At 32.8% G+C, this 27,798-nt stretch overlaps 2 protein-coding genes across 2 annotated transcripts; both read left to right on the top strand.

Annotated features, from left to right (window-relative positions):
* The first annotated feature begins 1,221 nt into the window (after positions 1-1,221).
* On the top strand, positions 1,222-8,883 carry LOC148275728 (uncharacterized). Its single transcript, XM_088235284.1, has 2 exons — positions 1,222-1,808; positions 8,002-8,883. The coding sequence occupies exons 1-2, from the start codon at positions 1,363-1,365 to the stop codon at positions 8,678-8,680; spliced, it is 1,125 nt and encodes a 374-aa protein (XP_088091410.1). The 5' UTR covers positions 1,222-1,362; the 3' UTR covers positions 8,681-8,883.
* Positions 8,884-14,569: 5,686 nt separating this feature from the next.
* LOC148275729 (uncharacterized) lies at positions 14,570-16,777 on the top strand. The gene is made up of 3 exons (XM_088235286.1): positions 14,570-14,968; positions 15,411-15,511; positions 16,259-16,777. The coding sequence occupies exons 1-2, from the start codon at positions 14,627-14,629 to the stop codon at positions 15,471-15,473; spliced, it is 405 nt and encodes a 134-aa protein (XP_088091412.1). The 5' UTR covers positions 14,570-14,626; the 3' UTR covers positions 15,474-15,511; positions 16,259-16,777.
* Positions 16,778-27,798: the final 11,021 nt, after the last annotated feature.

A 27,798-nucleotide genomic window follows, 5' to 3' on the forward strand; every position in this document is an offset into this window, starting at 1 on the left:
AATTATCACAAAATAATAATCGTTTTAATCACAAACGTATGATAATATATATTATTAAAATACACGCTGATAAATTAAACATAGGTCATAAGTATATTATGCATCCATTATGAATGGTTACACTACGTTTGAGCCTTCAATATATTTTACACTATTCCGATCACGAGAAAGAGAAAAGCATTTAATGAGATTTACATTAGCGTGTAATCAATAATTCGAATCACGATTAGATATGCTGGTAATCCCTTTCATTTATATCAATTGCTGCAATATGATAGACATACATAATATGTAAATTAATAACAAATTGTTAAATATTTAGATAAATGCTTTATTTAGTACCGAATACAATAAACAAGTAACTTTTAAAGTTGTTTTAAAAAAAAAAAGAAAAATCACATTAAAGGTAGCTATTTAAAATCAAAACAAAAACGATGCCGATACAAATCTGAATCAAATTAAATTATGACTAAAATTTTTTTTTATGAATCTCTTTGAATTTTTAAACTTAATTTTCCTCGGTACGAAAGGTCGAATAGACTCATGCTATGACAATGTATGACGTATTGTAATGAAGTAGCATATTTAAATTAAATATTTTGTGACATCAGTATTACTCAAATTGAATTTACACTCTTATTTTATATAATTTATGAAAGATGTTGAAGTTCTATAATTGAGAATATATGTAAAGAACGTTAGTTATGCTCACTTAAAAAATGTATGTATTGTATGTATTCTTGTTGAACTTCCAAATAAATTTAAAAAAAAAAAAAAAAAAAAGTAAATTTTGCATGCATATTTTACAATATAAATTATAAACTAATAGTTTCTGAAATAAACAACAGTTAAATTATTATAATTATTGGTGCTTTTAATGGGCATAAAACACGATTAAATTTCGAACTTAAATCTAAATCAGATATGTTGGATGGGTGTTTCAAACAATGCATATTTATTTTACAAAATAATGATATCATATTTACAATTTTTGTATTCTCAAAAAGTAAGTATTACTTAACCGAATCACGTTTAGTATTACGCAATATCACTCTCATTTCATCTCATTATCATGTAACGCTAAAAATACCGTATACGATGCAACCTCGCTTTTCTTTCTATTCCAATGTCCGATGGAAGGGGTTAAGGCTTCGCGCCCATTCATACTTGCACCGGGGAATTCAGAAGGCGGCTTACTCATTTCTTGGCGTCCGATGCTTGGCTTCATCATTATGGGCAGCACGGTCGGCCTCTCCTGGTCACTGGCTAGAAGACCATCGGCCTTCCACTGCCGCGTTTTATACCCTGCACGCAACGCTTTCGCCTTAGTTCCGATCCAAAGTTGTTCAGCCAGACATCGCGATGAGAGTAACAGTGATGTTCTTAGTGATAGCGGGCGTGGGGAATAGTCTACAAGCGCGTCTAGATAATGACGCGATTGTGTTTGTGGACGATACGAAATATGAAGAAAAAGATCCCATCATAACTCCACCAGTTCTTCCTGTCTTGGAGCACCTTGAACGAGACCCTAGCACGCTTAGAAAAGAGGACAATGAAGTATTACCCGCAAGAGAAAGCACTCTTAAAAAGGGTGTTAATCCTCGATTCGGCGTGACCGGCGGATTCGGAGTAGTTCCTTCTGGGAACGGAGGTTTTACAGCGTCTTTTTCTCACGGGATATCAGGTCTCGGAGGGCACAGCCAGTCTGGGAGTCACAGCCTGACAGTTGGCGGTGCTCCTCAGGGATTCCAAGTATCCCAATCTTCCAGTCAAGCGTCCAGTTTCGGGAACAACCAAGGGTTCCTCGGGTAATTATAAAATTTAGAAAAATAAATAGTAAATAATACGTGCATTTATAAAATTTTATAAGACCTTTGAATGTTTTATTCTCTCAGTTAGTTCTGGAAAAATCTTATCTGAAAAAAAAACTTAAGTTATAATAATAGAAAAAAGCTGTCGAATATGCGTATTTGTAATCAATTCATTTTATTTATATATTTTTACATACCTATGTACTTGTACATAAGTTTAAAAAAATCTGTCTATGCTTTTTAAACATTATTTCCTAAAATAGTAAGTAATGAGTAAGATTGCATGCATTTTTGAAAAATAATTTTTGCCATCTGCTTTGTAGATAATAAAATAATATACATCTTATGTAAAAGACTGCAAATTTCGTTAATAACATACGAGATACGAGTATTAACGAGTCAAGTTCATGAAAAAATTTTACGTACATTAATTTCAAAAAAAATATGTCCGTCTTCAACATTCCTTGGAAATAATGTGAATGTGTGGGACAGAAGCAAGTCTTGTAAAGTTGTTATGCAAATTAAACATTTTTCACATATACAAGGAAAAAACTTGCATAAAGCGGTGTAACAAATATTACTTAGTTTTTATACACGATTCCTTTATTTATTTTTTCTTTTATAAAAAGAAGATGCCAGTTTAGTCGCACAACGATACTTTATTAAATTATTACGGACCTAAAAAATTTCTTTCACTTGTTGGTAGGTATGCAAGTACTTATTTTTTTCACTCAATATATTTTGCTGCGCTATCCGACTGATCTGCGATAAAATATATACCTCGTGAATAATTTATTGGACAAAACATCTGTTATGGCTTCCAAAATATAACAGGGAAATATCACTTTTAAAAATTAAAATAAAATAATAAGGGCCTATGAAATATTGTCAGGTGAAAAAAACATTTTTCGTACTTATTAACAGCAAAAAAAATATTTTAAAATTTACAATTTTAAATTCCCGCGAAAACGGTTCAATGCATTGACCACGCCCCTAATACGTGACGATTCAGTTAAATTTTGAACATTATAACTGTTTAAATTTAAATAGAACATCGTCACAATTGTCAAGGCCAAACATGTCGCGTTTTTGCAGAGACATATTTTTTAACCATTTTTAAAAAAATATTGTGTATGAAACTATTTCTCCCAATATCCATAATGATTTTGAAAATACAATTTATTTTTCTAAATTCATTCTACATATTTTTTTCGGTATTCGTCGTATGTGATATATCCCCATTATAATTCGTTAAAAAATACTTATAGTTATGTAGTTTTTCATGCGTTCGCCTACCATTCTTGTGGTTCTTGGTTCGATTCCTGAAAGAGTTTGGACGTGAAAATTTGATTTTTAAAGGCTTTTAAAACTGCAAAATTTCATTATTTCTGGACTGGCGCCTGCAGCGTAATACTGATTACTTTAACTTCACATAACAGATGATAAAACTATGCTTTATTGGGTTTACTAATGCAGCACCAATGGTTATGGAAATGGGAATAGTGATATAATCAATTTGATCCAAATTGCGAATTTTAATAAATGGACCCTTGACTAATAATCTAAAATTTAACCTTTAACCAGTTTTTATCTGCCATAAAAAAACGGAATCAAGGAATTAAAACATGCCTTTACATTTAGATGATTATTTCACTAAAAACGATTTCAATTCAATGAAAACATTACACTTATTTTCGTAACAATAAAAATCGTTTAAAACTGAAAATCAAAAAAACATGAACACCAAATCGAGAATTTTCTTTCAGCCGTTTCTTTTTCAAATTCAAACAATTCTATTAAAAATACTTGCATAATTTATATTATTCTTCACGAGTCACATCAGGGACGTGACTTTATGAAAAATAATAATAATGACAGGTGCTGAGGCGGAGGTGATTAGACAGCCACCTGCAAACTGACGTTGCGGACTCGATTCCCGCCAGTTGCAAGAAAAAAATCCAAGAAATATTTTTTTCTCAATTGGTCTGGGTGTTGTGTTATATTTCCATAACTTTCTTCGGTATCCTCTCTTTCCCACCTGCTGACAAGCGTCTAAAATTAAGGCTTAGCGAGTCATTCTTTTTTTTTTAAAGTCATAACTCATAACCTACTCACTTAAAAATATGAGTAATTCATTACAATATTATAATACTGCGTATGGCACATAGTTTGCGGTAAATTTAAATACGTTAAAATATCATAGTTCAAAGAATTGTTTATAAAATATATTGTTCAATCAAATTTTAAACTTTCAATTTTCTACATAATCCTTTATTATCATTCTTCAGGTCTTCCCTAAGGGAAAGAAAACGGTTGATTCAAATTAATAATTTCGTGTATTCTCTAATGTTCTGTTACTTCTGGAGTACCTCAAGGAACCCACCTTGCTCCATATTTAATGTTTTTATCAATGTTTTTCAAAATACAAAATTCTGGCTTTTTGCTGATAACAAGATACTTAAACTTATCGAAGCTTCCAATAATTGTCTTCTTTTCCAACAAGACATTGATTGTTTTAGTAAATAGTGCGACATCAACTATCTTCAACTAAACATTGACAAATGTAAAATTATATCTTTCTCGCGACGAAAAAAACCTATACAATTTAACTACAAACAAAAAAATATTTACCTTTCAATGGTTTCTTCAATAAAATGTCTCAGCATAATAGATAAGAAACTCTCTTGTCGTAATATTTATGATGTATTCATTATTATATTGCAAAAAAATCTCTCAAACTTCTTGGTTTTATCAATAGAATGACGATTCAAAAACAATAATACCATCAAAACTCTTAACTGATCACTCTTCGACCCTATCTAGAATATGCTTTTCCAACTTGGTCTCCATTTTATAGGACTCATACTGACCATATCGAGTCTGTCTAACACCTTCTAAGGAAAGTGGCATGGTTGCTTGGATTGAAAAAGAGTCATTATTCCTATTTTGAAACAGAGCAATCTCTCAATCTGTCTTCACTGGAGAAACATAGGACGGAGATGGACTGGACCTTATATGCATTTTCAAAATACTTAATGCTATAATTGATGTCCGATCTCTGTTGCGATCAATTTCATTTCATGTTTTTAACCCTGTCACCAGACTATGTAAATCACGAATTATTATTGAAATCCCCGATACCTAAAAAGTTGAGTGAAATAATCGAATTCGGCAAACCCCGGTGAACTTAAACAAAAAAAACTTTGATTTAATATTTATTTTTATGATTAACCAAAAGCCGGTATATATATGAATCGGGTTGTGGTCCCGTGGCTAGTGTTGCGGACTCAGAGGCCCGAGGTTCGAACCCCACTCTACCCCAACTTGGTTTCCATTTTCTAATAGTGAGTTATTTACAACTCGTGGAAAATGGCCGCCAAAATTGAAATATTTGGGAAAATTATAAGAACGTTAATACTTCTTTTCCTTAAAAAAAAAGCGGTTTTTGGTTAACCAGGTCAGGTTTACAGGTCACAGGTTTGACAGGTCATAAGCTCTGTAAATGCCTAGACTTCCATATTCCCTTCTCAAAAATGTTTTCCCTCTCTGTTGTAACAAATTTAGATCTAAATAACTCCATAGGGAGGAAATCCAGCTTATCTACAAACATTTGAACATGCTCAAAACATTTTTGATTTAGCTAACTGGTATAAGAAGAAGCATAAGAATTGAAAAATTGTTTTCAAGTTTCTGTCTACTAGGTAAATCGGTTCAGCCGGATGAATCTCACCTACGTAATAAAAGTTTCAGCTCTTTTACTTCACAACAGTCAACAGAATGGAAAAGTTTAGGAAATACGGATGTTTTAGCATGGACACAATGGTGAATGTAACAGCTGTAAAGTGTTGTAAGAGTATGTAAAGTGGCCACTTAAACCAGCCAATGACAGGTCATACGCCCTGTAAATGCCTAGACTTCCATATTCCCTTCTCAAAAATGTTTTCCCTCTCTGTTGCAACAAACTTCGATCTAAATATTTCACATCGACACTGTCAGAAATCAAACTAGGGACCTCAAGCGTGGTAGGCAAACACGCCAACTACTAAGCACATTATTTACGTACGAAAAATGCGTCTTATGGTAAAAAAAAACACAATTGTGTCATATGATTGTTTTAAATATATGATTCACGAGAGCTTAGTGACAAAATCAATAAATAATGACAAGTATTAATATTATATGACTCACAATTTTGATTCATATAAAAAAAAATCTGATAAAACGCCTCCTACATGCCCAAAATGCTAAAACATTTTCAAAATAATTATACCGAGAAAAAATAGCAGTGATTTCAATGGATCATTAATTGTATTTTTGACACAGATATCAATTAGTTTATTTGTTTTGGTTAAACAATGCAAGGTCGGCGGGAAACAGACACACCTCGCGATGAATAAATAAAATAACACAGATATAAATACACTAATGGTCGCAGTTTGAATTTTCCATTTGATGCGTGCTGCCTTCAAAATTATTTCCTAAGCAATAACAGCGCAATATTCTATAGGCAGCCAACTTGCTACTTATTACTTACATTAATTAACCCTGACCGTATAGAACCAACCTAAGGATCTGTTCGTTAACGATTTACCAAGGATCTAATATTCAAATTTATGTGGGTCAATTTGATGGGTGGGCAGTTTCTGACTCGTGACTGTAAAACCAAAAAAAAACTATCGTCTTGTGAAATGAAATTTATTTTATTATTTATTTATTTTTATTTCAAGACTTTATATTTTTTCTGTTCTATAGAATTTTACATAAAAACAAAAATTGAAAAACTTACTCGATTTTACCTGTAAAATATGTCATGAAATTTGGCAGATAATCATTTTTGTTTCGTTCATTGAGAGAGGTAGTATTTTATTTTATTTTATTTTACAACTATAAATTATGAATAACCACAGAAATACAAAATAAATCAAAATGAATAAATAATTAAGAAGTGTTACGTAATTATCTAAAGAATATATTTTATTAATGAACTTTTTATAAAAAAAACCGTATCTGTCAAATACAAAACGTTTACTAACTTACTAACTACTGACTACTAACTCTAACTAACTCTTCACTGGTGACATCCATCACCTACAAGTAAAATTGATTAATTGTTACTTGGTCAGTTCTATGGATCTTAAATTTAATAATAAAAGTGACCATGTGTGTTGGTCGGTTTTACTTGTCGAAAATCTGTGAGCTTCTATAAATAGTCACATATTTTAAAAATTAAATTCTTTTTAGAGTGTCGGATTGATTTGGCATTTTTACCAGCCAACCATTATGCTAATACGATGTCAAAAACTCAATAATCTCAATTTCGTCATTTTTGCAAATGGTCACTTTTACTTGTATAACCACGATGTCTAACCATTTGAATTTTTAATTGATTTTGTAATTATTCGGTTACAAAGAAAAAAACCGTTTTTACTTAGTCTTAAGACTTTATGTAGACAAGGAAACTAACATGCATTGAGTGATACTCTCTTGCGGTAACATTGGTTATAAAATTATTTTATTCACGCTTCAACCGATTTACACTCGTATCAAATATTGTATTTTTATATCTTACATTTTTTAAAGAAATCACTTTTAATAATAAGTGAACAGTTAAGCATTTGTTTTATATTAAAGTGACGGATTTTTTCAATATTATTTACAAACCAATGTTTAAATTACAAGAGCCTGAAGCAAAAGGCTTATTAACTTAGCTACTTCTAAGAGATGATCGATACACGCTTCATTTAATCTACCAATGCTATGCATTGCTATGCATGCCATGCACTGCCCTATGCATTACCACCTGTGCACAGGGGTATAATAATGAAATCAAAAAATGTATCATTAATTTGTCGATAAAACACAAGAACGTTATGAATACTCTGTACGTGACATTGGCAACTAAAGTCGTTCACCCGATGTCGTCAGTTTCGAGGATATAACAACACTCTTGAAGCAATAAGATTAATTATTGAATACACGTATTTTATATTATAATGATCCTTGTGCGAGCAACATTTTTCCTTGAACTCTGAAAATTAATAATAATTTTTCAATCATGAAATTGATTTAGTGGACTTCAGTATTAAAAATGGCTGTTTCATTTTATAGACATTATTTCTGAATCAGCTTTCAAATTAAAATTCGGCATTCATGTTTTACTTTTCGGTTACAATAGCACTTTTGATTTTAGGTCTTCTCTATCGGGTAGCCAAGCGAACAGCCAATCATCCAGTTTCACAGCTGGTCATCAAGGGATATCTTCAGCTTCATCGGGCGCATCTTCTTCCAGTGTGGCAGGAAGTGGCTTTGGTCAAGGCTTCTCCAACAGCAACGCCCAGAGTCAGAGTTCTGCAGCATCAGTAGGTTTCAATGGCATCTCTTCCGCCTTCGGACAAGGGTCCGGACAAACGGCCTCGTTTCCCGGAGGAAGCTTTTCTAATGGCCAAAGCTCTTCGGGAGCATTTGGAAACGGAGCGATTGGACAGGCCTCTGGAAACGGATTTACCTCAAATGGGTTTGGTCAAAATTCCAATAGATTCAACCCAAATTCAAACGGGTTCGGTCAAAACTCCATAGGCTTCTCCGGCAGTGCCGCTAACAGCCAGTCATTAGTAGGTTTTAATTCCGGCAGAGCACAGAACTTCGGATCGAACCAAAACAATCGAAGACCAAATAACTACAATCCATCGCGAAATAGGTTCGGATCTTCGATAGTTTTTCCCGGACCGTCCAATAATAATATTGGAAGAAATCTGCAGTTTCAGCGACCGCTGAGCAGATTAGTTCCTCCGAGTAATAACAGAGGGCAGCAATTCCGTCAGCCGAGGAGACAAACTGGAGAATATCACATAATCAGAGTAGAAATTTAGTATAATATCTTCATTTAATGTCTGTATTGGACTCGACAAATTACGAAGTACTTTCAAAATTATTTTAATTAAATTATTATACTAGATAGGAACCAAATTAATCAACGAATAGTGAAATGCGAAGTGATGTTATTTTGTGAGAAATTATTTATTAATATTTTATTTATAATCGTGTTGAAGTGTGCCATTCCCATGATTCATTAGGTATATCATTTTAAGATGTTAATAATAAATTTTGTTTTTTGGTTTACTTGCTATGATTTTATTTGTTTCAAAACCATTTTATTTTATAAAACCCAATTCCTAATTTGCATTAAATTGATTTTATTATAGTCTATATACATCAATGTTATGTAAAAATATAATGGGTTTTTTTTATTTAATTGTTTAAAAAATAATCCATACTATTATTTATTAATATTTTAAATGCGAAAGTGTGTCTGTCTGCTTGTTTGTGTTTCGTTCACGTCGCAACGGAGCGACCGAAAGAATTTATTTTTTGGATAAGGTTTAAGGATAGCTAGAGAGCTGAGAAGTGAAGCAGGCTACTTTTTAACCCGAAAAAATACTAGAGGAAAAATGAATTCTTCTTTCACGTCGCAACGGAGCTACTTTTTATAGCTTTTTGCATAGAGAAAGCCAGGGAGCTAACAAGTGTCACAAACTACTTCTCATACCAAAAAAATCCCTTCTTCGGGAAAATTCTTAGTGGAAAAAATCATTATTCTTGGAAAATTAATTCATATTAAAACAGAATAACGATGCTACTTCGCCATAGACTAACGGATCGTCGATTTTTTGCATAGCGATAGTTAGAGGACAGGCAATCGATCAGGCTACTTTTTATCCCAAAAAATATATCTTTCCATCTGAAATTTTCTAACTGTTAAACGACAAAACTAACTGATTAACTAATTTCTCCCTAATACCATCTGCACGCAAGCAAAGCCACCGATTAAATGTAGTTTGTTTTAAAAATTAATACATTTTAGAAAGCAGACACATATAAATCGAACGTAGTTATGCAGAAAGCAGCCAGTCCACAATTTTGAAAAAATGCGATATTAATGTTATCGGGTGCAGTAAGGTCAATTCCATGTTCTGCTAAAAACAGACAGACCGCTTTCAAACAAAAAAAGTAATAATTACCTTTTGAAAATAGTGTCGATCACAAAAATGGCATTTCTCAATTGGCAGAAAACACCCACAGCACTGAAAAAATCTTAGGGTACTTTAAAAGTCATTAAAACTGGTCAAATACATAATTAAATTTTTGTTTGTAATAAATATCTAAATTTAGTAAATGGGGTCTAGAATTTCAACCGTCCATGCGCTCAGTAGCTGCAAGACTTGTTGTTATCTAACTTCCAATTTTATAAATTTGCTTTTTATTTCGTTTTTTAAAATATCACTTAAACTCTAAACTTCTTTGTCAAATATTTTTTTTAAAAATAAAAATGTAAATAGGGGCTAGATTTCTTATTGTCCATGCGCTCTGTAGCTGCAAGACGTTCTGTTATCTAGCTCATATATATCATCATTGTAATATATCATAATTGGAGACGAGGAACTAGAATCCCAACCGTCCATGCGCTCTGTAGCTGCAAGACGTGTTGGGATATTTATTTATTGTACAGCGCCCTTGAGGTGATTTTCACAAAAATGGCGCTATATAAATTATCCAAACATTATTATTATAAAAAAAAGCTAATGTATTATTTGCGTATCATTTGTTAAAGTCAAAAACATTCTAGCTGTTGTGTAGATTTGATTATTCACTCGTATCACAAAAGTGCTATTATCTCAGTTTGACTTTTCTATGGCTTTTTTTTTTTTTTTTTATATATATGAAGTTGCATTATTCAATACCTTGCTTGCAATGTACAAGGTTAATATACACTTCAAAGCGACAGCCATTAACTTGTTTACTTAAAAATATTTACTTTACTGAAAAACTTTATTTCGTCACTTTATAAAAGGATCAGTAAGATGTCTCGGCTGTGACCTGTTTCAAGAGGTAAGGACAGAAAACTCGTCAGAAGAAGGCGGACCGTTGCCATTCGTCAACAGATCCTCCGATCCACCTGAACAGTGTTCGGCATTTGGTGTCCTGCTATCATTGATACCTTTTATTGCCTTCACTATATCTGTCATGTATAATGATACCTCTCTTGACAAGTCCCTGTGACTAATCACTACATGCACGTCGTGTAAATCCTCATTTAGACTTCTGCATCGCGCCTCCAGTTGCATTCTCTGCAGACTAAAAAAGGGGCAATGCATCAATAGATGGGAGACATCTTGGAGAGTAACATCATCGCATGGGCAAGTGTTGATCTCAGATATTTTGAATCTGTGTAAATAACTCATAAATCCGCCATGTCCTGTCAGGATTTGTGTGAGTTCGTATCCTGCACGCTGCAGTTTCCTAAATTCAAAAGCATGGTAAATAGATGGAAAAAACATTTTTGTTACCTTTCCTGTGGGTTCTGCTAAATAGCGATCATTCCAGAGCTGTAAAGTTCTGCTTCTTATTTTTCTCTTAGCAAAACTTATTGGGAAGTCAGCAAAATCAGGAACTGTTTTTTTTAATGTTGCTTCCCGAGCCTTTTCGTCAGCTCTTTCATTGCCAATTATTCCGCAGTGTCCTCGAATCCAGCCAATGTACACATTTTGCGATCGATTTTTTAATATCTGGATATCAGTTCGTATACTCATGACCATTGGGTTCACCGAATTACGATCCGCAATCGCGTGAATACATGATTTACAGTCTGTCAAAATCGTTATATGTTTCCATCTATTAGGCGGTTTTTTTAAAGCGTAAGCTATAGATTCTCTAATAGCGTATATTTCAGCCTGAAATACTGAGCAAAAGTGATCGAGTTTAAACTTCCTGGCAGGCAGTTCTCTTACGCCATCGTAGGGTACAAATGCTGCACCTACTTTGCCATTTAAAAGACTGCCATCAGTGAAGATCCTCAATTCGTTCTCTTTCATGTCAGGCAGCGTTTGGTCATTGAATCCATAGTCTATCTGGTATCGCTCCGCGGGATGAGGAAGGGAGAAAAAATTTCCGGTTCCCTGATAAAACCTGTCAGTTGGCAAGTCTTGCAGAGTGAGACTCTTCTTGACCTCATAAGCTTCTGCAAGCTCCTTGATTCTAAGGTCGAGTGGCATGAAGCCGCTAAGAACCTGAGCAGACACCAAGGAGAGACTTTTCTATGGCTGGCTGCTTTCTGCATAACTACGTTCAATTTTTCTCTGGCGTATAAAAAATATAAATTTAGTCCGATCTCCGTAGTGTAGTGGCTAAGACGCTTAACTCATCCACGGAAGGTTTCGGGTTCGATTTCCGTTGAGAACACAAAAATTTAATGTGATTTTAAGTCTGAATATTCTGTACTAATCCACCACTGTCATTAGGCTTCCTAACCTGTTGTGGTGCAAAAAATGTAGGTACTAGGCACTTACTCCGAGATGCCTTCTTACGTTGTTTGCTAAAATCTCTCATCAGAGTTCAAGGACATCTGTCCTATTCTATTTCATCTTTTTACTTCTGAGAAGCGTTGTTGTGAAAACAATAATCAAAAGATCCAAGGCAACACGACATTATTAAAGGTCGACCAATGTCAAGGTCAAGGGCATAAAATGGCAGCTTGTGTAGTCCTAAACATTGCTAAGCACCTACTATATAGCTACAGCCTACAGCATCCATTAGGAGAAACAAAAATGGCCATCTCACCGAGTAAAACAGGTATCTCTTGCTCACCAATACAATAGAATATTTAAAGACGTGCGTAGTAGAATTTTTAATAAGATAATTACCGTTGATAAATATTACAACGGAGATTATGAACATTTTAAGGGGATCTAGAGGTATTTACAGGGCTTATGATCTGTCATCGGCTGATTTAAATTATTGCTTTTCACACTTTGTAATATTCAACATTCATTCATTAGACGTTACATTATATTATGTAAGTAGAATAGATGAGGTCAATAACAGGTTATGGGGCAATTTTTTCAAATAAGTTTTTTTAATTTTATAAAAGGTAATATTATTTGTGAGCCCTCTTGTTTCTCCTGGATCCCAAACTTATTACCATGTTAAAAATTTATATCCTTTTTACAAAAAGTACCACAGTAGGTTAGCATTTTTTTATAACCCATTCAATTATAAACATTAATGATCTTTATCTCTGCATTAGTCTACTATAACAATAATTTGAATAATTTATTCCTCTTATGTTCAAAAAGCAAATTGAAAACACGAATCAACTGATGAATGTAAAACTAACTCCCTCTTTAAACACGAGTTTTCACTCTATAACAGAGGTAGAAACGTTATAATTAATTATATACGCACGAAACATTTGTAATTTAATACTTACTTTGTTTTTATTAAATTCAACCAATAAACAAATATTTTTAAAACTTGTATTTTATTCGTGTTTTTTTTTTCTTATTTATATTTCCTTATTTATTCAGCAGTGTATATCCCGTTCTAAGCCATACCTAAATATTTTGGTTTTGACGCAATTTTTAATGAGTTGTAAATATCCAAATATGCATTTTGACATATTCAAAACATTGTTGAATTAACTACCTGGTAAAAGAATAAGTATAAAAAATTGGAAAATTGTTTTCAGGCGTTGCCTAGTAGGGCAATTGGTTCAGTTGGATAAATCTCACCCACGTGATAAAGGTTTCAGCTCTTTTACTTCACAAAAGTCAACAGATGGAAGAGTTGAGGAAATGTGGATGTTCAAACATAGGCGAAATGATGAATGTTACACAGTGTGTAAAATGGCCACTTAAATCAGCCAATGACAGGTCATAATCCCTGTAAATGCGTAGACTCCCATATTCCCTTCTCAAAAATGTTTTACCTCTCTGTTCCAAACAAATTTAAACGTAAATATCTCACTGATATAAAATGGGAATCAAGTTGTTTTAGAGCGGGGTTCTCAGCAATCTCGAAACTCCGATAGGAACAAGATAAAACAAAACTATAGGAACACGCCAATGGTAAATATCTACAGTGTGTAAAAAAAAAACACTGCTCTGGTGTCATAATCTTAATTAAGTATACTTACAAAACTTCTTCTCTCTTCGGGCGCGTCCTTACGCACCCAGAGCCCTCTAAAATTAAGACACTTTACTCATGCTCAAATGCTCAGTCACGCCCAACGCGCATTTAGTCGTTCTTTAACCACGAACAGGGTTTTGATGTGAGCTTGACATTAAATTCAAAACCAAAATGCCTGATTGTGTCGTGAAAGCGTGTAAAACCGTTCGGATAAACGTAAAAAAATCGTGTAAACGATAAAATAATACAATAGAAACACGTCACTAATGTATGTAAGGTAAATATCTATAGTGTGCATAAAAATCACTGCTCTAGTGTTATCGACACTCATCTCTACCGTGGAACTACAACCCGGTTCAACTAGATTTGAACGTTTTAAGTTCATCAAACATACCCAAAAATATGTCATTTTTGCGTTTTTTGTTTGTTTCTTAAAACATAAATAAAAATACTTTATTGTTAAAAAAAGGTAATATATAAATTTCTAATCCGTTTACTGATTCTAGTCTTCATCTAAAAACTTATGTAACAGGCTTATATTAACAATAAATAGTTATATGCGCGTGATGTTATATTGTTCATGTTACATTTATATTGTTCGTGTTAGTATGGATTTACGTTTACAAACCAATTTTAAGATAAAAAAAAATAGCTAAAGGTACTCGAGGTATTAAATTACTGTGTATTCTATTATTTGTATTCGTTATTTTTTGTGGTGATGCAACAAAACTAGTTTTCTCGCGTCCAGAAGATAAACACATATCTCATATAAATACAGCGATTCCAGGTAGCAGCCCGCCAGTCGCAGTCGCCTTGATTGGGAGGAGGCAAAATACGAGTACATTACAACCACAATGTTATCTTTTAAATACATTACTATCGGTCTTTGCCTGGGCATCGCGATTGCCCAAGACAGTGACGGCTTCGCCCCCGATACCCCGAGAAACGACGGAGCTGACACAGGACCGACAGATAAAGGAAATATCTACTCTATTAACATCCTGCCCTTGGTTCGACCGAGCGGACCTGGAGGGATCCAAGGGCAGGAAAGCAATGACGTAGATCCTGCTGTTTCTAGTGGAAAAGTTCCAGCGTTGTTCTTCTTCCAGAGGGTAAATAGTGATGGACGTCTTCCAGATGGTATTTACTACAGGCCACCTGAAGGAGAAGGAACTCCTCCGCCAGTACTTCAAAAGGTACATATGTAGATATATGTGAATGGTATATTTGCATGTCTTATAAAATATCGGTTAAGCTGTCCGAATAAAAATTATCAAACATGGATATTTAAATCAATGTATGTATTTTTTTACTTTTACTTGACTCCTGAAATATTTTCACATTCTGGAGGCACACATTCCGGATTGAGGAGATTATTTTGACAGAAAATCTTTACACGACGCTGCGATACAAACGGAGATTCTGTAAAAAATCATGATAAACATAATGTCATTTCATTTACATTATTTGCGAGTATGTACGATGCTTCAACCCTCTTCGTTTGAAAATACTCTCAGATAGCAAAATAATTATAACGAGTAAAACAAAAAAACGTTAATACAGAATCCATGTTTGATTTCAAATCATAGCAGTTTATTTTTAGTATTAATATATTTATGTATCGAACCTTTTTTGCAGGAAATTACCAACGTACAAGCATTCGCCCTCGCTCCTGACGTGTACAGACCTTTGAGAGCGTAGGAGCTGATTGAAAACTGTTTTTGGAAGAAAAAACCATTGTAAGTTTAAATTTCATCGCATGTATTCGATTCATGCCGAGACGGGTTATTATGGGTTTTTTTGCATATAACTTATGCCAGCTTGCGAATCCATGTTACACAAAACATATACGAACACATACATATTCCTAGAAACGCCTTACTTTGATTCAAAATAATTGATAAGACGACTCTTTTATTCACATAAAAAAACAACGTTTATTACAATATCTCCATAATTGTATTTAATTATCGAATGTGTGGATGATTTCCTTATTTTTTCAGTTAACGCATTACGGTTGAAAATCAATCGTTGTAAAATGATTGATTTCTTTTACTTAATAGTAATAAATATTAATATTTAACCACTTGCCGACTTTTTTGTGTGCCGGTTTCGAGACGTATCCGTCTCTTCGTATATTTTTCAATTTTTGTCGAAACACAAGTTTGGTGCTTTTTATATATATATATTTTTTTTTTTTCATACATACATATTTATAAAATTCAGTAAATAGCTCAAAAATGTCACAAATATACCTATAAGACAGACTGTACTAGTTTTATAACCAAACATATTTTATTTTAAATTTGTTATTTCGATACTAAATATAAATCGAACTCACTAACTCCTCGGGTTCGTTTGACCATTCCTTATACAATGTTTTTGTGGATATTTTTTGTACATTTTTATATTTTTAGTACAAGTACTTGTCGATATTCGTTTTATGAATAATTTGTTGATGTAGATTTTGAATTGGTTTATTGCAGTTATGGCCAAAGATCATCGAAATTCTCAGTAAATCATCTTCCTGACTATAGTACATCTACCATCTATCATGGATAGAAGTTGAGAGGTCACATCAGCAGGCCTCTTGTCCCGGAAGACGCTTCATGTCACTGTCTACCCAACTCTGTTTTCCCACATAAGTACATCGAATCACTGTACATTCATCATTATACGTTGCAATGACACGTAACTGTAAAAAAAACAAAATTCTCTAACAAAACTTTCACGATTCACGCAAAAAAAAAATTAAAAACATGTTCATATAATATTAATCTTTATTTTTTAACTCTTTCTATCTGTGACTACTTTAACATATTAGTAACAAATGTAAATCAAATGAAAATGCTATAAATACGAATAATTTGATGGCTGAGCGGTATTTCAAAAGTAAAATTAAATGTGTTGTGTATTTTTATCGATTTTTGTTATAAAAATGTCTGACCTAATTTCTCTTTATTCAAAACAAATAAATGCAATATTTTTCGCATTGTTTTCAGATATTTTTTTGTTTCATTTCAAAATAAATAGAACAATGATACGATAGTAACAATTTATTTTTTTACTGACATAATTGATTTACAAGATAAATAATGAAACTAAATACCGCATGCATAAATTATACAGGATGTTCATTAAACCCAGTCACATCCGAAACCACGATGATCAGTATGAGAAAGAAGACATATTGGCACATTGAAATAAATTTTTAAAACGAATACAATTTTTTTAATTTTTTAAAAAAGCAAATGGTTGCTTACTTCTGCAGGGGAGAAACGAGGAGGGGGAGAGGAGAGTCTGATTTACCACCGACCGCGCGTCCACACCCCTCTCGCTTTTGTTTTTAAAATATTTTATTTGAAAAAAAAATCTTTGTTCTAAATATTTTTTAAAAAATGCTAACATGTCTTTTGCCCATTCTGATCATCGTGGTTTCGGATGTGACAGGGTTTAAAGAACACCTGTATAAACATATTTCGAACCGACATAGGGTCGCAGTGAGTCACATTTTGCTGGAGGGTGTGATTCTATAAAATGCTGCAAACGCCAAGTTGCATTCCACCGGCAACACTACTGACTAGTCCAACTCGTTAGCGTTCACGTCGCGAACCCCGGGCAAAGGGATCACACGCATAACGGTGTGATCGCAGCAGATAACGAGAGAATGATAGGCGAGTTTCTGGCGCCTCGAAACCAGAACCAACCAGCTAAGGGAAGGTAACCCCGACAGAAAAATCTACCAGAGAAGGCAACGGGAAACCACTCTGGTCATTTTTCCCAGAAATCACTATGGCGAATACATACAATAAGCATTTTTCCTGTATACGGAATATAAGAGTAGCGCAGGACCAAGATGCTTTCGCTGTAGTAATCGCCAACGTCGGGGGGGCCTGACAAGGCACCCCAAGAAGAAGGAGAAACATATTTTTAAAATCTTATTAAGGTGATCAATCTTACAGATCATGTTATATCAGTTCCTATGTTGTTACTTTGAAATATTAAAGTAAAATTATTTTTAAACGACCTTCTCAGGTAACAAAACCAGGACTTTATGCATGGTTGCCAAACGCCCCTATAACTGCACCACAAGGTGAATAAAACATTATCTTCCAGAAATGGAAAACCATTTTGAGAAAGGAACATGAGAGTCTGGGCATTTACGGGGCTAATCTGGCATCGGCTGTTTTGTCATAAGTTTTTTTTGACACCACAATGGGCCTGGAAGGCCGGCCCAATTACAGTGGTTAATTTTAACATAAAACACGTAGGCTTGAGAAAAATCATATTTTAATTTTTGTGTTCTCATCGGAAACTTCTGTACATGAGTCAAATGCCTTTGCCATAACACCACGGAAGCCGCATTTTGGTTTGAATATTATGTCGACCTTGATAATTCCCCTTGATTCGAATTCTTATCTAAAAATATTAGGATGTACTTCAAATTTTTTGCGAAATATATTATTATAATTATACTTCACGAATACTCTTCTTCTACGTCATATTAGTATATATGTTTTCCTTATTACAGTTACTCGCATTACTAATTATTTCGCAGTGCAAAATTCGACCTTGATCATGAACTATGTAGAACATTTATTTATGACCTTTCAGCGATATGCGACGTATCTTTTTTGTAGGAATTTTTAATAATAAACTGGTTTTAGCTCATAATATATGTACATGTGGAGTGCTATTCTGTACCTGAACCTTCCCTTCTTCCCTCAAGAGAGTGGTTAATTAATCGATTTTTGTTTTTTGCCTGCTACTACACTTTGCTTCATATATGGCTACACTGATGATGAACATCAAATAAATACTAAAACGTGAAACCAAACATAATGATTTATATTTAGAACATTATTGCGACCTCAAACATTACCCAAAACACGGATTGGTCAATTAGGTTGAAGTGACGAAACCGTTTTTTTTTTTTTTTTTAAGCCAATCAATAGGTTTAAGTAAGCCCTAACAGATTGGCATTAATGAGTCATACTTAATCTAAATAGTCTTAAAATCTATTTACATTTTAAAAAGGTATAATTAACAAAAGGTATAAATATGACATAATCTAGGCGGACATGGCAAGTACGTCATCGCGAGTCAGGAGTGACAACACCGCTTGATTCTTGAATGCCTGCCCTTGCTGTAGGAACACATCGACAGTACCGTTTAATGAGATTTCGTTCACTGTTCTGAGGGTCCTTGGCAGAGGGGAAAAGAATCCGATGTTGGTTTTATAATTTCCCACGGCAGACAGGATTGGTACGCAAGTTACGGCGAGGTACATTAAGGTTTATCTGAGCGAGGATATCATACATTTTATATATTTTATACATCATTTTCCGTTTAATCATCAGTGTGGTCATGTGTCGCGAATCTGCATTTTTTCCAGTTTTGAGTTAAATATACCTAGAAAGTTTATTTAAATCGAAGCACACACTACCAAAACAGCGAATTTGAAGTTGTGTAACAAAACCGAAATCTGACCACCTACCATTTCACCAATCTGACTTAACGGCAAGTGATGTATAAAACAGTTTAAAAAACGTAAAAAAACTAATACAGTTTAGTGAATTCAACCTAATTGACCAAACCGTGTTTTGGGGGTCGCTATAATGCTCTGTTAATGAAATCTATGAAATCATCTAATGAAAAATATTGAAAATCATTATATTTAGCTTTAAGTTTTCGTATTTATATAAATACCCATCTATCCAATGCCAAATTCGCAAATATTTATTTCGAGACTATGGCACTAAATAGGTACATGTCGAATCTAATAAATCTCATCGCCTCTGACAGAATGCTATCTACGAATGTAACACTTTTTTTTCCTAAATTCTTTATGCCCCTTTTAGTAAAAAAAAATACTTTAAAAAATATAAATGCTTGACTTGACAAACATATAGTTTTAAATTTTAATAAAATAAAATATAAATATTGTTCAAAAACATTTCAAACCCCATACAAAGTATACTCCACAAATAATGCATTACTAATAATGCCAAAATCAACAATTTGATAAAAATAAAGTCAAATGTCAAACAATTTAATTTTTCAATAAGTCATTTTAATTAATTGCTTTCGAAATAATATAATATATATTTAGCTATATGAAGCTAGTTTAGTAATTATATAAATAGATTTATGACTCCTGGGCCGGGATTATGATGGGAAGCTTAAGGCGTAATATCTTCACCATGACGGTAAAGTTAAAGATAATTTCTCGAGAGCGATTACGACGATACACTACCGATCCCCCACCTTCAACTTTTGGGTGCGTACAACGATATGTAACAAGAGGAAGCGTAAGTCACGGACGTCACGGTACACATATCTAAGCACTAAAATGACATAGCTTCAGTATGACGTCATAGTTGAAGAAAAATTCTGCCGAGTGATTACGAAGATACATTACCGATCCCCCCACCTTCAAGTTTTTATGTAAGTACATCTTTTGATACCGTAGGGTCTAGTACCCCCTGATATGCATATCTATGCATGAAAAGTGACAATATTTTTACTACACCGAACAATTTAATTCGTTCTGAGGTTGGTACTTTTTCTTAAAAGCCTATTAAAATATGAGAAAGAAAAAAGTAACCCTTGAAGTTGAATTAAATTCTGACATAACTGTCAGTTTTGAAAACGACCGCCTAGATGCACAGATGATGTGACTAGATGCTGCCCTATCAACACACAAGAGCATCTAACCGTAAAATGTTACCACTGAAACAAATAAATTTAGTTATTATATTTTTTCAATCTGTTTTTCTTTTTTTCTGAGTGTACGTATCGAGAGTGACCTTGTAATCGCTCGATAGATAAATACAGACAATCGTTAAGTATACCGTCTTGGTAATTGTCAAAAGTCATATAAAAATCATGTTCAAGCGAGCATTTTTTGATTGAATTGGGATTTATTGGAGTTTATAATCGTTTTGAAGTGGCCACTTTTTATCACAGAAGACTATTTAAAATATAAAAGAGAACTATGTCAAATTTTCATTAAGTATCACGGACTAAATTTTCGAGGTCATTCATTGGTTGGATTCGATCATATGATGTCGAGATGAGAAATCGGTAAAGCATACCGAGGTAAATGAAGATAGTACAAAAGTTAAGTATACCGTCCCGTTATGTACCGATGAAGATAGCTGTTGTAATAGCGGCCCAGTTTTAAACTTCAAACCTCAATATCTCAAAATGATGTTTTTGGACTTTCGCGACGTTTTCGCGGTCTTTTATTTTATTTTATTTTTTCTTTGCATTTTACGATAGGTATAATTATACCTATCGTAAACTTAATTAAGTTACAAATAAAAAAAACTATTACATAATCACAAAAAAACCCCACATAGGCATGGTCTATATGCTACTGGAAAATAAAAGCTACTGGAAAAATACGATAGATATCAAAAAATAATAAATAAGTGCTAATATTATAAGAACACAATTTTTTTGACAATTAAAATGAGAAATTTATAATATTCGGATTTTGTCCGACGATATGAAGCAAACTGTAATCACTTGCAAAAAATAAATTCCTCAAATTAATCACTGTCACTTCAGAATACCACCCTAGTGCCTCGATTATGAACGCTATCTTCATCTGTATATCGGTAGTCAGATGGCAGAAGGGACCATCTGTAATTTCCAAAAATGTTCAGGAGAGCTGAAATACGACTCAAATTTAAGACTTCAATCCCCAAACTAAAATATTTTAGTGTTGCTTTTCAATAATGAATTAACATTCTAAATTATGCTGTTTTTTTATTATTATTTTATGTGTATTTACTGAAATATTGATTAAAACTTTTGAAAACTGAAAAACAGAAAAAAATAAAGATGGTCCCTTCTGCCATCTGACTACCGATATATCGAGACAGTATACTTAACTTCTGTACGATCTGTATCTTACCTCGGAATGTTCTACCTACTTGTCATATCGACATCGCAAACAATTAGTCCGCGTTCCTTACGTCACACTAAGGCGAAAATTCCCGAAAACCTAGTCGAAAGTCGAAACCTTCCAAATTAGTTGAAAGCAGGTGGTTAATATTTTTTTAAATGACAATATAACTACCTATGAGTGACTCGTGTGCCATTCTCCTTACACACAAACTGAGAGAGTTGCGTCAGTTCAACTGAGCAGAACAGTGACATGAGATACGGCATAGAAAACGGTTTTTAACATTAAAATGGATATTTTAAACTAGTATTGATAAAGATAAAAATATTACTTATTGGTGAAAGGTTATACTATCGCTTTTCCTGATCGATGTGTCAGTATCTTAGCGTACATATAGGCATTTTAGTAATTTCGAGGAGAAAAGCAGCCTGTAAACGCTCGCAACAGACAAAAGTCCGTTCTATCAAACATATGCCAATCGGCTGCAGGTTGAGGGAACATATTTCGAACGCTCATGTTTACTCTAGTTATATACCTCAATGTCAAAATAACGTTTTTCAAAATATAACTAATACAAAACAATAATAAGCACCCATGGGAGAACACTCTGGAGTAATTTGATTAATTATTGAATGACATATCATTCCGAACTATTTTAAAACTTTTTTATGATAAAACGACGATAATCAACATTAAAATAAGTTAAAGTAATCAGAATTCTGTAATCCCAAACCATTATAAATAAGTCATCTTCTTCTTCACGTGTCATATCGGGTCCCCCCAACGTTGACGATCACTTGCTTCCCTATCCTGAGCAGTGCGAAACAGCTCCTCCACAGTTATATGTGGAGCCGGGAGATTCTTCGCACCCCTGGTCCATTTAAGGACCGCCCGGGACTCGGGGCCATTGTTTGGTTCTCTTCATAGTGATATCCTGGGAATTATTGACCGAAGTGGTTTCCCGTTGCCTTCTTCGGTGGAATTTTCTGTCGGGGTTACCTACCCTTAGCTGGAGGGGTCCCGTTTTATGGCGCCGGTCAAAAATAAGTCATACATTAATTAATTGTACCGACTGACTATAATTTATTTATGGACAAGCCAACTCAAGTATTGATAACCATTATATTTATTATAGTCATAATCCAAAGCGAAAATATTAATTGATTTATTATTAGTATTGAAATGACCTATGACGCATTAACAATCACTGATTCGTGAGATTCGTGATGAGGTACTTTATGATTACAATACCTACTCACAGGTGCTAAAAGGAAAAATGTTAATACCGTAAATCTGATTGATCATCATTATACTATATTACTCACGAAGAAGAAAAGCTGGTGTAATAAGATTAAGTTGTTAAAACGCCATAGATATAATTTATCGTAATGACGATTCTACATAAAATATTATTGTTAAATTATTTACAGGTACGCCAAAATGGTACGACAATAATCAAGGTCAATTAAATACGTTTTTAATATATTTCTATTTAAAAAATGCTGAACAAATCTCAACAAATAATACAGTTCTTTTTAAATATTTTATTTTGCTGTTAACCGGTGTCTACTAATAAATAACAATAATTTTTTCATAGATTCTTTATTCAATAAAATATACACATGGTTACAATATTTATTCATATTTTTTTCGTACAAACTATAATTAATAATAAAAATAAAGTGACCTCACTCGGGTTTCAATACAATTAACAATATACTTTTTTTCATAACATTTGAGAATACACAAAGAAAACTAACTTAAAAAACACGAAGATAATTAACAAATATTCAGACAGTTTTAAAAACAAGGTATTTATGTACATCTATATTATTTTTATTACAAAACACACAATGAAAATAGCATAAAACATTATAAAGAAAATAAAGTATTAAAGTATATTTTGTCCCGATAACTTTTCAATAATAGTTTGTCATCGGGTGCTCAGACATTAGTTTTAATTAATAATCAAATAAAAAGAGTACAGATATAATACTGTATACGGATAAAATAATGAACAGATAAAAATACTTTGAAGAAATATATTTTTTTTAAGTAAGAAAATAGAGTAAAATAACACAATTGAAATTAAAGAATAGCAATTTATTTGAATATATTTTAAATATTAGAAAAAAAAACACAAATATAAATAGTGTGTACTCATAAATGTAAAAAAGATAAAAATAAAACAAAGTAAATTGCAAATTTCAGTTCATATCTACAGAAAAAAAAAATAATAAGAAAATTAAAAGTACCTATTAAAATTAAGATCTAAAAAATGTAAATAAAATAAGAAAGAAATAAAAGAAAAGGTTGCCCTAAGAAAATAACAAAAATGTATTCAATGAGAGATAAAAAAAAAATTAAAAAATGTTTTACATGAATAATAAATCAATAGATGAACGTTCTGTCTATTAACCACTTACGTAATAAAAACGTAATTTTATTTTTACCATGACATGTTTTCATGTCAAGTGGCAACATATTCAATATTTTTGGAACAATATAATCCAACGTACGTTGTCCATATTTGTTTTTAAATTTTGGTACAACTAGGCCATCGACAGATGTAAATCTTGTTAGATAGCTGTGTTCTGATTTATTTTTATATATCGAGCTGAACATCTGTTGGATAATAATTTTGCTGCATAAAATACCCTTAACTGGTCAAACATTTAATTTATTAGACATAAATGGAGTATTATTTCTCTGATTGTATACATAATTGGGTGCAATCATTGTTTGTGTATTTTCATTTTGTTTTCTTCAACAAGTGCATTTACAAAAGTATAAATGGAGAAAACGAAATAATTTAAATAACAAAATAAGCTTTCAAAAAAACAAAAAAATAAGATTTTTTCTAATGTTTCTCTTTTTAATTCCTGGGTGTTTCAGTCAACATGACAACAAGATAATGTTTTTTGTTTTATATGTCAGTCCAGGAAAAGTATAAATTGTGATGAAAAAACATTTTAAAAATATATTTCAAGACAAGGAATCGAATCTAAGACCTTATGAGTGGTAGACAAACTACATGGTTCGTCGGTATAGTAAATGAAATAGAAACGAAATTTATCATAAATGTATAAAATACTATCCATTAAATGATTGGTAAATATTAAAAGGAAAGTAACAAAAAAAAAATATATATTCTAGTTTTAATAAAAATACTATGTTGATAACATCCGCAAGATTCGTTGTAATTATTGAGAATCAGATTTCTCATATTGAAGCTATGTGGAAATATTTTTAATAAATAAAATTTATTGTAACATCTTATCAGCAGTAACCTTTAAACTGTAAGTAAATTATATTATGTTTTCATTATTTAAAATATAAATTTATTAAGTCATCTTGTTTATACAAATAAACATGCAGTAAAAGCCTATCTTAAATCTAATGCGCAAGAGTTTTTGAAACGCAATACTGCGGCGGAAATTTATTTTTAATTCGCCACATATATTTATCTAACATCCATTAGGTTATATTGTAGTTATTATCGTGTCATAATTGAATCTATAATTATTTCTTTTTATTTACAAAAAAGTTAAAAATCGGTAGGTATGATGCGTAAATATTGGACATTCAAAAAAATCTAACAAAACCTTCAACGGCAGGTGCCGTGGAGCAGTTGCTTTGACGGCCAACGGCGAAACTGGCGTCGTGGGTTTGATTTCCACCAGTTGAAAGAAAAAAATCCGAGAAAGTTTTTTCCTATTGTTCTGGGTGCTGTAGCATATTTTTCATAACTTCCTTCCATATCCTCTCTTTTCGACCGGCTGACAATCCCCTAAAATAGAGACTTAGCGAGTAATTTAAGGTAAACTGAAGGTTGCTCGTACTATTTGCTACCCCACATGTCTGACGTGTATTTAATGTGTTCTCTTAAATCCGCGCCTCATGTCCGAGGATGGTGATCACGCCCGACTCCAGGCATGGCTCGTCTGTGGACAGTCTCCCTCCGTCTGGAACAGTGTTGTGCTGTTCTGTAGGCAAAGTCAGCGATAGTTCTAATATTTCTGTGACCAAAGGCTTCATCTTGGCGTTTGACATCCACACGACCTTGTCCTTTCGACACTTCCCAAGAAAATAGTTTTCTCCAAACTATCAGAATTCCCTCTGGAGATATATCAAAAGAACTGCAGGATTCCATTCTGGCACATGGATGTTAGTCTTTCTCTAATGTCTAGCTCCTGGAGTATAAATGTATTCATTGTGGTACTGATACGTAAAATAAAGAAACCATATTTTTTTAATAAAAAGATATAACCGGTTACCTAATTTAGTTAGACCTAAATGGTTACATTCATTATCTTTTTGCTGGTACGTTAACCTAGAATGACTATCGCTATGCAATAACCAAATGAATATTTAGTTCGGTGTATACTCTAGACTCTAGCTCTAGAGTATGCATATTGTTCTACGTAAATAGTATATAATGTACAAGTGCATACACACGTTGTAAATGACCATCAAACACTTGTCTCCTTTACGAGCGATTTCCGTGTTAACAATGATTGTCTAATATGTTACTGCGAATTGAAGATTTATTATTTAGATTGTTGAAAATCACGTTAACGGGCAGGCAATTAAAGTTTATTATAAAGGCTCGATTTACATATTGCACCATATTTTTAGTTCAAACATTTTTGATTACCACAACTGGTCTAAAATGAAGAACCGATAAAAAACATTTTTTTCATTTTCAAGTTTGTACGTACATCAATGAGGGGATTTCAGCTGTATTACTGAAGTTTGTGAACAAAAAAGACATCAGATATTACAATGGATTAATTTAATAAGGATGATAAAATAATAGGGATAACGTGTAGTAAATATCACACAATGTGCAAACGGTGATCATCTTAATAACGTAGCCAATGGTTGTTTATACGCCCTTTGAATGACCTTCTAAATTCATGATTTAGATTTAGTATCTTTCTGCAAAATAAACCTATAACTATTTATATTGTATTGTTCAACAATGAAGTCATGACGTTAGAGCTTATTTTTTATATATATTTAATATTTTACTTTCCCTTCCTTTTCCAAATGTTAAAATTATCTGTCCTGAAATACGAATTGTTCGTTACACTCTTTCCACATCTGATAGTGCATAGGTTACTGCACGGGTACACGAATTGTGGCTTATCTCTTTATTTCATTGCATGAAGTCGAGATGATCAGTTATTATGATTCACTTACGTATATGGACTTTTATTGGTTTACAAGATCAAGTAAATTCAAGTTTAATATACTTAAGTAGAAATTATTCTCACTCATACATTTGTGTTCCATATATAATTCTCGTTTCTTCGTCGTCCATACGATTTCTTCTTCCGGCACATTTGCCCACGTGACCGCAGTTCACCTCATTCTGTCTACCATATTTTATTCTCCTTTCTTCTGTCATTCCATTTATCGATGGAAAACTGCCTTATGCACATAGAGCAAACCAATTACTTTTAATAAGATATTTTTGCAACATTGTTTTTCACATAACGTTTTTTTGTTTTCACACTTCCCAAAAAAATTTACATATTTTTTTGTGAAGTAAATACAAAAATATGACAGTTTTTAGATTTTTTTTTCAAAAGTGATTATTTTTTAAATTACTTCTTCTTTATCGTTTTGCTTCATCCTGAGGGTTGTTGATTCTAGACATTAATTGAGGACCCCGTGAATTCCTTAATTTAATCGATCCATCTTATATGCGACCGAATTCCTGGTCGCTCGTTAATTTTATAAATTCATATCGACAGTTAAATTAGCAAAGCGGCGACATTATTGAGTTTTTTTGTTAAAATCAAAAACTTTGTTCCAAAAACAGAAAAAATCTAATGTATGAAGGCTATGTAAACACTAAAATATCTTAAATGCAACTACTATGGGGAACAGGAAATCAAAATTACATAAACAGACTGCAGAGACACCAAAATAAAATTCTAAAGTTAGTATATGACCTCCCCTATCTGACAGCAACTAAAGAACTCTTTAAACAAACTAAGCAATTAAATGTAACTGAACTCTTTAAACTAGAATCTTTAAAATTTATTCATAAATTAGCCACCAATGTAATTGTAGACAATAGCAACATGTATATAATACTCG

The sequence above is a fragment of the Micrasema longulum genome, unplaced genomic scaffold, assembly GCF_059751315.1.
Source record: "Micrasema longulum isolate JH-2025_06_02 unplaced genomic scaffold, ASM5975131v1 h1tg001354l, whole genome shotgun sequence".
NCBI lineage: Eukaryota > Metazoa > Arthropoda > Insecta > Trichoptera > Brachycentridae > Micrasema > Micrasema longulum.

What these genes read in the sequence shown, in the direction of transcription:
- LOC148275729 (XM_088235286.1), top strand. Translation starts at nt 14,627, where the DNA reads ATGTTATCTTTTAAATACATTACTATCGGTCTTTGCCTGGGCATCGCG. An exon ending in CTCCGCCAGTACTTCAAAAG is followed by an intron (nt 14,969 to 15,410) that starts GTACATATGTAG and finishes CCTTTTTTGCAG; the next exon opens with GAAATTACCAACGTACAAGC.
- LOC148275728 (XM_088235284.1), top strand. Translation starts at nt 1,363, where the DNA reads ATGAGAGTAACAGTGATGTTCTTAGTGATAGCGGGCGTGGGGAATAGT. An exon ending in AACAACCAAGGGTTCCTCGG is followed by an intron (nt 1,809 to 8,001) that starts GTAATTATAAAA and finishes TTTTGATTTTAG; the next exon opens with GTCTTCTCTATCGGGTAGCC.